Source organism: Salvelinus sp. IW2-2015, linkage group LG1 (assembly GCF_002910315.2).
Source record: "Salvelinus sp. IW2-2015 linkage group LG1, ASM291031v2, whole genome shotgun sequence".
NCBI classification, from domain to species: Eukaryota; Metazoa; Chordata; class Actinopteri; order Salmoniformes; family Salmonidae; genus Salvelinus; species Salvelinus sp. IW2-2015.
In genome coordinates this window covers 33,646,735-33,657,149 of record NC_036838.1, presented here as the reverse complement: position 1 = coordinate 33,657,149, position 10,415 = coordinate 33,646,735, and the positions used below count along the sequence as shown (strand labels likewise).

The 10,415-nt window shown below is 44.5% G+C and overlaps 1 protein-coding gene across 1 annotated transcript in view; it reads right to left on the bottom strand.

Annotated features, from left to right (window-relative positions):
• Positions 1-10,415, bottom strand: part of LOC111966053 (low-density lipoprotein receptor-related protein 1-like) — a 180,280-nt gene continuing 169,865 nt past the window's right edge. Inside the window, 8 exon segments of the mRNA XM_070444379.1 lie at positions 1-724; positions 936-1,080; positions 2,216-2,309; positions 2,577-2,647; positions 2,752-2,853; positions 2,968-3,151; positions 4,950-5,111; positions 5,357-5,530. Of these exon segments, the coding sequence (XP_070300480.1) occupies positions 584-724; positions 936-1,080; positions 2,216-2,309; positions 2,577-2,647; positions 2,752-2,853; positions 2,968-3,151; positions 4,950-5,111; positions 5,357-5,530 (1,073 nt within the window). The 3' untranslated portion in view covers positions 1-583.

Sequence of the window (10,415 nt, the reverse complement as noted above, 5' to 3'; positions counted from 1 at the left end):
TGCTGTACACAAATCGTGCTGTATTATTCCTGTCTTACGCACTCCCGCAGACAAAACGAGACAACATTGGTATCGACTTACAAAACTTTGAATTAGCCTCCCCCCGCTCGAAGTCAACATGAACACAGTTAGCCTCCCCCCGCTCGAAGTCAACATGAACACAGTTAGCCTCCCCCCGCTCGAAGTCAACATGAACACAGTTGGCACTGGTGACATGGAACAATGTTTTTTTTCTCTATACAATTCATACAAAAATAAAAATTGTCCAATGATTATGTTTTAACTTCTAATTTTCTTTTTCCATTTAATTTTGCACAGAGGTAGTGGCTATTTAGGTAAAGGGGAAGGGACAAAAAGTAAATAAAAAATATCTTATAGAAAACGCTTTTGTTAATTTTTGACCAGAGGAATCGTAAAAGAACAAAATATAATACTGCAATCACATACAAAAGTAGTCCTTCATTTTTGTACATTTTATACAGTGTTCAGGCTTTTTTTATAGCTTTTTTTTCTTCATTTTTTTTCTTTAAAAGGCAAAAAGAGGGGTGTGTTTGGAATGGTACGCCCCAGGCTAATGGACATTCTATGCCAGCGGGTCAACCAGGGGCTCCTCATCCCCCCGCGACAGAAGCTCCTTCTTCTCATCCGTGCTGGCCAGGGAGTTGCGGCTATTGTGGGCTCCCATGTACAGGGTGGCGTACACTGGGTTGGTGAAGTTGGTGGGCTGGGAAGAGACCAGGGAGGACCATTAGATAAACTACATTCATCAGAGTATGTGTGTTTGTATGTTGCCTCATTTTTTGTGTGTTGTGTGTGGTGTGTGTGTGTGTGTGTGTGTGTGTGTGTGTGTGTGTGTGTGTGTGTGTGTGTGTGTGTGTGTACAGGTCTGTGTGACATGGTGTTTGTGGGCTTGCTTTAATTACCGTGTGTGTTACCTTGTCTGGGTCCAGTGTGAAGTCTGAGTCTAGAAGCTCCCCGGCATCGTCGTCTGGCTCGCCCTCGTAGATCTTGTATGCTGGGTTTCCTATCTCCACATTCATGGCTCCGTTGGTCATCCTCTGGTGCTGGAAGCCCTTGGCCCTGCGGACACAGAGGTGAAAGGTCATGACCCGAGGTACAGACGGGTCCTGAGAGCGTCCACACAGCGCGGACAGCGACACGGCCACATCACAGGGTCAGGGTGGGGGGTAGTGGCTGTCACATCACTGTGCATGGATCCAAAGCCACAGCACAGGCAACAACGCAAACCCAGCATTCACCTAGCTAGTATACACTAGACACACTGGTCCTGGAGAGGGGTGTGTAACAGTACCCTAAAATTATACTATGGAATGCCTGTTTAACAGTTTGTTTGAAAAACATAAGCAAGGTCAAATCTATTGACGTCTTGAAAATCTATAGGCATTTTGGATAAAAATGTATGTTGTCAGTTTGGAGCGTTAGCATATTGGGTCAAACCATGGACTTGAAGAATAGTAAATGCTGGATTTTTCATGTTGCATTTTCCAAATCCTGGCTTGGAACAATGCAGTCAGAGCGCCCACTCTCTCAGTATGGTACATACAGTAGCACTCTACACAACAACATGATACAGTACAATACAGTATGATGGAGAACAGCATGGGGTACTATAGGCACTCTGGGGCCATAGACTGATCTATTTCACAGCCTCTTCAATAGATCACCACCTGTTTAATACCCCCCTAGAAGTACAGTATAGTGGGGAGGTTTGGAGAGAGGGACCAATCCTGAACAGGGATTCAGAACGGGAGAGGGAGGAGCAAGCTGAACTAGAGCACTGCTCATTCACAACGGAGAGAAAGAGAGTAGAGACACTGACCACAGGACTATACACTGCACAGCAAAATAGACTGATGAAGGGAGAGATGAAAAGAGAGAGAAATGGCCATTTTGAATTGGGACAGAGGATGGAAAGCGTAACCGTGGCAACCGTTACCGCGAGAGTCTGGAGCAGGATTTGCCCGGCCTGCCAGACCTGAGGGACAGAAGAGATGCAGTTACTCACAGTAGAGAGAAAAGGAGCGAACAGTAAAGACCAAGAGATAAAGGAAAGGGAGGCTGAGAGTACAGAGACCATGAAGAAGACAGAGCTTGAGAGGAAGTTAAGTTAATGTCCCAGTGTTACTTCTAGTGTATTGGAGTTGTGTAGTGTTGTGTAATGTAGTGTGGTGTTGTTAAGTGTGGTGTTACTCACCCCCTCATCCTCTTTCTGTACCAGAACACCGCTCCTCCCACCAACAGAATCAACAACAGCAGTAGCAGCATTAGGACCACTATGGAGGCAGTACCTGCACACGGACACACATAAACAGTATACATAGTTAGGCTGAGTCTGGCGACCGTTCTACACAGAACTGGCAATCCTGGAGGTGATTTTTGATGGTAGGAGACTTCATTTGGCGTCAAGTTGAAGTGCAGCCAAAATAATATGTGTAAAATGTTGGAGCAGCTCTTGCGTTTTATTTTGATGGCCAGCCGACATCTACGTTAGAGTAAAATTCACAAGCAAAAGTTAGGCCTCTACTTTTTGCAAACCTTTAGAATAGTTTACTTACGTCCGCCAGACTCTGAGGAGTCTACACCAGAGGCCACCTCACAGCGATGCCCCACCCAGCCTGCAGAACACCTGGGGAGAGAGAGAGATGTAACGTCATAGCAACCAGAGATAACATTCTAGTGACTGAGTGCGAGTGTGAGAGTGTGTGTGTGTGTGTGTGTGTGTATACTCACTTGCACTCTGGTAGGTGTGTGTGTGGGTTGACAGAGCACTGGCCATTAGCACAGTACTCATCACACGTGTAGCAGCTGGGTTGGACTCTGCCGTTGGTGCAGCTACAGGACACACAGGTAACAATAGGTTGGGACAGGTGTGTGGGTGTGTGTTGTGAATGTGTGTTGGTGTCTGTTTCTGTCAATATCAGTTTCTCTGTGTGTGTGGACACTTACACGCAGGTGACCTCTCCTGTGGGCTGGAAGGAGTTAGTGGGGATACACTTGCCGTCGCGACAGTAGTGACACTTGTCCACCTCACAGGTGCTGCCGCTATACTGGGGCAGACAGCGACACTGGCGCGCCCCGCTGGCACTTTGCAGACATGTGCCCCTGTTCAGACAGTGGCCCTCGCACCTACCTACTCACACACAGGCATACAGAAGAGACAACTATCAGTCTGAGTATACTGAGCGCAAGGAACCATAAGGTAGATCTCAAAAGACTACCAAGCAGTTAAGATTTTGTAGAAAACACCATAAAAGTGTAAAGTGCCATAGTGTTATACTGCCAGCAGGTGACAGTACAGACAGAGACAGACTTTATTTTAGTTCATTACGATCCACATTCTAGAAATACATTCATGTAATTTAGCAGACGCTATTATCCAGCGTGACTCACAGTTAGTGCATTTATCTTGAGGTAGCTAGGTGAGACAACCACATATCACAGTCAGTAGTAGCTATGTTTCCATCAATTTGTTGTTTTAAGCATTCGTATGTTTGCAAAAAAGAAATGTGAATTTTACCAGCAGTGGTATGTTTCCATCAAACTGTCTTTCTTGCGAATAAAAGGCTGTGCATAATGACGTAGATAGTGGACACAAAAAGCACTGTCGTATAACTTTTGATTGATCAAATAAAAAACATAACTTCTATGAGTTTGTGTTAAGATCCTGCCGACAACGCCATCTGTTAGGTTCTATTATTAGAGTAAGAACGCGAAGGACACTGAAAGCTTGAACCATGTCTTGGTCTAAGAATAAACTTGGCCTTCACAGTGTCCGTCGAGTTCTTACTCTAATAATAGAACCTAACAAATGGAAAGGCACAGCAAGCTTATCACCATCACTTTAAATCACTCTAARGTTTATCATAACCCATAGCATATGTAGYTTAGCCTAATAAACTGCATGCTTTTCCAAGTTGTAGTGGGAGGACCACACAACATAGCATTGCGTGACTGCCAATTTAGCTCAACATGATGGATATTCTATCAAAAATTGTGCAATAAATAGTTTCCACTGCAATTTGTTGCATATGGCAATCTAATCACCGACAAAAGAAATATCCACCCTTGTCTAGCGGATTTTGTTATGTGGACAATTTGACAGTGATGGGTTCTGACTTATAAACTTGAAATATCCTAAACTATCTCACTGAGGGAGAGAGGGGAATGMTGAACRTTTACATTCTGTCAGAACATGTTATTGTTAGACATCAGGTATCCTTTGGAAAGGAGAAGGCCCACAGTCTGGTACAAGTCAACAGGACAGCCGTGAGTTGGGGAGGAGTGAGGAATTTGGGCTGAGGTCAGGTCAGATGAAGTGAGAAAGAGCCGGCATCACTAAAGTCCTGTCTAGCAACAGAGATGTATTGGCTGTCCAGGTGTGTAATGAGGAGACTCGGCATAAGGAGAAAGGTTTAAATACCAGTGCTTGTGTAAATGTGTTATCTTATGCAGCTGTATGACCCAGTGGGTGAATAAACTTAGTTTGAGCTTTACTAGTCTTCCGTAAGTTTWTTTTATTTATAATCTAACATCAGGCCAGTCGTGAGTTCTTTATCTRACAGGTACTTTACTCACATAAAAATGGTTGGATGGAAACCTGCTTATAGTAAGTAAACCTTTTCCTCAATAAAGCAGGTATCAGCAAAGTCAGTGCTAGTAAGAAAGGACAAGTGTTAGTGCAAGAAAGTCAAGTACAACAGTAGGGTCTTAGGTTTGTTCTCCTCCCCTTATTCCGGGTGGGGTAGGGGTGTGCTGTGGGATTATTGAAGATACTTTTTGAAGAGGTAGGTCACATGACTCAGTACAGAACACGTATAGACGAAAACAACAAGGCAATATTACATGAAATAAAAAATAAGATAAGACAGGGGCAGACCGCCAGACAGCGAGACGGACAGACAGCGAGACGGACAGACAGCGAGACTCACGGTACTGGCACTGGTCCCCCAGGAAGTCACCAGGGCAGTGGCATGTGGGCTGGTTGCCAGCGCTGACCGTGCAATTCCCTTCGTTCTGACAGTAGTTCTTACAGGTTTGGAGGTTACAGTTAGGACCAGTGAACCCTGTCAGACAGCGACACGTAGGGGAGCCTGAGGAGGGAGAGACAAGACAGACATGGTCCGACAGAGATAGACAGGAAGAGGAGAGAGAAACTCAGGAGACTTGACCTCTAACATCAGACTAACATTAGGACTGCTCATTAAGGGTAAAATCCTTAACTCAATACACGGCTGTCTAGTTGTATTATTTGTCTATATGTCTCACTGTTCCTGGCTTAATGTTCTATTCTGACTCCTCTCAGACAGCGCYGCCTCCTGTCAAGGTAGTGTATTACCTGTAGGAGAGGCCGTGCAGGTGCCTCCATTCTGGCAATAGTCCCTGCACTGGTCCACCTCACACTTGTCTCCTCCGAAGTTGGGYTGGCAGCGACACTTGGGCTGCTTCCTGGCGTTGAGGAAACAACTGCCTCCGTTCAGACACTGGACGTTACACGGACCACTGGGAGGAGCTGGGGGAGGAGAGAAGGGGTGAGTGTGAAGAATTACAGGTAGGGATTAGAGTGGATGTGTGTTTAATGTTTGTCATAATTTTGAGTTTTATGTGAGCTAAAAATGACTGTTATACCCACTGCAGAACGGTGTGTTTGGAATACACACACGTTGGACGTCAAGCGGAGACCACAACAGGATTACAAACATGCGAGCGAGCACCACGGAGCCGGTGTACTCGAGGGAGACTGTAATGTCCCTGTGCTCATTAGTACCACCAACAACGAGACCCCCGGAATACTACAACATCCCGATGGAGTTACGGGTGAGGAGAAAACAGGGAAGACTACGCCAGCGGCTGTGCGCAACACCTGCTCTCTCGTCTGTGATGCTGGCTAATCTACGTTCGATTGGCAACAAAGGWACTGTTGGAGTACAGAGACTCTTCTGTCATGTGTTACATCGAAACATGGCAGCATCCTATATCGGCCTCAACTGTAAATCGAGGGGTTTATAAAGGACTTATAAAGGACTGGTAGGACTGAACATTCAGGCAAGAGTAAAGGGAGCAGTGTTTGTATGTACATAAATGACCGGCGGGAGGCCAGCAATTTACTATTAAGGATGAAATATTTACCAGTGATGTGGAGGCCCTGTGCCTTACTCTTAGACCATTATATCTCCCACGGGAGTTTGGCTGTGTGACACTGTGTTGCATACATCCCTCCTAGTGGCAAAAACAGCAAAAGTAGCTAGCACCATCTCAGACTGTGTTCATACTTGCCAGCAAAAACACTCAGATGCAAGTCATAATACTGGGAGACCTCAACCAGTGTAGCCTTGAGTGGGCAATGCCAGGCTTCTCTCAAATCGTCAAAGGCAACACCAGGATCTGGAATATCCTGGACAAGTGCTATGTCAACATCAAAGACTGCTAYACCACCCACATCAAACCACTGATCTCCAACTCTGACCACAACGCTGTCCAGATCATCTCTGTCTACAAGACTAGGGCTGTTGCAGTGACCATATTACCACCACACCGGCAGTCACGAGTCATGATCGCAGTAAAATTCCACGTGACCATTGAGTCACGGTAATCTCCTTTTATGCACTCTGGACATGCATTAGTAGTAACCAACTCACTAACGATCATCAGGTCGCTAATGGCCTGGTACTCAGGGCTCTATTGTCCCTCTAACCACTCTGACATCAATGCAAATGCAATGGAAAATCAAATCAAACACTCATCAAAGCAGTATTTTTAAATACTTTTAAAACTCACCTCACTGTGATTGACCAATTTGAAGAAAGAAGTTCGACAACAGGTTGAAACTGGGTGGAAAACATGCTTGTTGTGGATGTTGTTTCAAAGCCTAACAACTAAATGGGCAGCATTGTCTAACATGATGATTAATTCAAAACACTTATATGCATATTAGAGTTTATGCATAAGCCCGAAAAAAAAAAAAAAGAATTCAAATAATGATTGTGCCATTATAACAATACATAGCCTACCGCAAATTACACTTGTTTTAAAATATATCTTTGGTACATAATTGTTCTAGCCTAAATTGAACAAATTCTGATTTAGCCTACAATTATAGTGAATTTATTTTTCAATAGCCTAGTAATAGGGAGTTTTTTAAAATAATTTTATAATTAATAGACTGACATTACCTTAAGCTACAGAAGGTAACTATTGATGTTCCCGAACAGATTTAAATTATTTCCAAATTAAGCACAGGGTAGCTACAGTAACAGGGTTGGAGAGTACTGAGCGGAATATCATCTGTGGCGCAGGGAAATTACAGGAGCAGCCTACCCAACATGAGTGAAAAACGTACCGGTGGGAAAGTGGCCTTCATTCGTTATTCCAGTGCATATGGACAACATGTATTTTTTGTTTTGTCCTTGTTCTTGCCCATTTGATAATGGGCCATTCTAAATTGAAACTAATTTAACATACTAGTGAAGACAATATTTAATTGAGAATAGTCTGATGGCCCTTAAGGAAAAAAAAATGCAGTCAGAGTGCAGTATAACTSCAGCTAGAGTTCAGTATAACTGCAGTTTTTCTTCATTTACTGCGTCCAAAATACAGCAGTCGACTGCAATTACTGCAGTTTCAACTATTTCAACTGAAATCTCTTTTTGTGAGGGGGTTAAAATATGTGCACTTGATGAGACAACTTGTTCGGCCTGAGGCAAGGAACATAGTCACAAAAAAATGCTTGCGCTTTCTCAACTCATCAATAGCCTATAGTCGCATCATGCAGCCAATATATCTTTTGATTTCTAAAGGCATTCTAAAGTTTGTAGAGCTGCCAAATAACTAAACCTAGTGTTTCAAAAAAATCTATTTTACACTCAACATAGCCACTTCATATGCATACACTCACTCTGGAATGGGAAAAATATCCATTCAATTTTAATCAATTAGTTAAATTATATTCTTCGTACTATAAAATCATATACTATAAAAAAAATTGCACAGGACTTAAGCGTACAGTTAATTCGGAAAGTATTCCGACCTCTCAACTTTACAAAATGTTGTTACGTTACAGCCTTATTAAAACATGTATTAAATTTACACACAATACCCCATAATGACAAAGCAAAAACAAGTTTAGGAATGTATGCAAACTTAAATATCACATTGACATAAGTATTCAGACCCTTTACTCAGTACTTTGTTGAACCACCGTTGGCAGCGATTACAGCCATGTCTTCTTGGGTATGACGCTACAAGCTTGGCACAACTGTATTTGGGGAGTTTCTCCCATTCTTCTCTGCAGATCCTCTCACGCTCTGTCAGGTTGGATGGGGACCGTCGCTGCACTGCTTTTTTCAGGTCTCTCCAGAGATGTTCCATCTGGTTTAAGTCCGGGCTCTGGCTGGACATTCAGACACTTGTCCCGAAGCCACTCCTATGTTTTCTTGGCTGTGCGCTTAGGGTAGTTCTCCTGTTGAAATGTGAACCTTCGCCCCAGTCTGAGGTCCTGAGCGCTCTAGAGCAGGTTTTCATCAAGGATCCGTTCATATTTTCCTAGATCTTGACTAGTCTACCAGTCCCTGCCTCTGAGAAACATACTCACAGCACGATGCTACCACCATGCTTCACCGTAGAGATGGTGCCAGGTTTCCTCCAGACGTGCCCCTTGGCATTCAGGCCAAAGAGTTCAATCTTGGTTTCATCAGACCAGAGAATCTTGTTTCTCATGGTCTGCGAGTCCTTTAGTTCCCTTTTGGCAAACTCCAAGCAGGTTGCTGTGTGCCTTTTACTGAAGAGTGTCTTCCATCTGGACACTTTATCATAAAGGCCAGATTGGTGGAGTGCTGCAGAGATAGTTGTCCTTCTGGAAGGTTCTCCCATCTCCCCAAAGAAACTCTGGAGCTCTGTCAGAGTGACCATCAGGTTCTTGGTCACCTCCCTGACCAAGGCCCTTCTCCCCCGATTGTTCAGATTGGCCAGGCAGCCAGCTCTAGGAAGAGTCTTAGTGGTTCCAAACTTCCAGATATGTGCCTCGACACAATCAAGATACAGGATAGAACTGCCAAAGGGGGCGGTGTTGCAATCTACTGCAGAGATAGCCTGCAGAGTTCTGTCTTACTATCCAGGTCTGTACCCAAACAATTCGAGCTTCTACTTTWAAAAAAATCCACCTTTCCAGAAACAAGTCTCTCACCATTGCCGCTTGCTATAGACCACCCTCTGCTCCCAGCTGTGCCTTGGACACCATATGTGAATTGATTGCCCCCCCATCTATCTTCAGAGCTCGTGCTGCTAKGTGACCTAAACTGGGACATGCTTAACACCCCGGCCATCCTACAATCTAAGCTTGATGCCCTCAATCTCAAACAAATTATCAATGAACCCACCAGGTACAACCCCAAAACCGTAAACACGGGCACCCTCATAGATATCATCCTAACCAACTTGCCCTCCAAATACACCTCTGCTGTTTTCAACCAAGATCTCAGCGATCACTGCCTCATTGCCTGCGTGCGTAATGGGTCTGCGGTCAAACGACCACCCCTCATCACTGTCAAACGCTCCCTAAAACACTTCAGCGAGCAGGCCTTCTAATAAACCTGGCCGGGGTATCCTGGAATGATACTGACCTCATCCCGTCAGTAGAGGATGCCTGGTTATTTTTTTTAAATGCCTTCCTCACCATCTTAAATAAGCATGCCCCATTCAAAAAATGTAGAACCAGGAACAGATATAGCCCTTGGTTCTCTCCAGACCTGACTGCCCTTGACCAGCACAAAAACATCCTGTGGCGTTCKGCATTAGCATYGAATAGCCCCCGTGATATGCAACTTTTCAGGGAAGTTAGGAACMAATAYACACAGGCAGTTAGGAAWGCTAAGGCYAGCTTTTTCAARCAGAAATTTGCATCCTGTAGCACAAACTCAAAAACGTTCTGGGACACTGTAAAGTCCATGGAGAATAAGAGCACCTCCTCCCAGCTGCCCACTGCACTGACGCTAGGAAACACTGTCACCACCGATAAATCCACTATAATCGAGAATTTCAATTAGCATTTTGCTACGGCTGGCCATGCTTTCCACCTGGCTACCCCTACCCCGATCAACAGCCCTCCACCCCCCACAGCAACTTGACCAAGCCTCCCCATTTCTCCTTCACCCAAATCCAGATAGCTGATGTTCTGAAAGACCTGAAAAATCTGGAACCCTACAAATCAGCCAGGCTAGACAATCTGAACTGTCTCTTTCTAGAATTATCTGCCGAAATTGTTGCAACCCCTATTACTAGCCTGTTTAACCTCTCTTTCGTATCGTCTGGAAAGCTGCTGCAGTCATCCCCCTCTTCAAAGGGGGAGACACTCTAGACCCAAACTGCTACAGACCTATATCTATCCTACCCTGCCTTTCTAA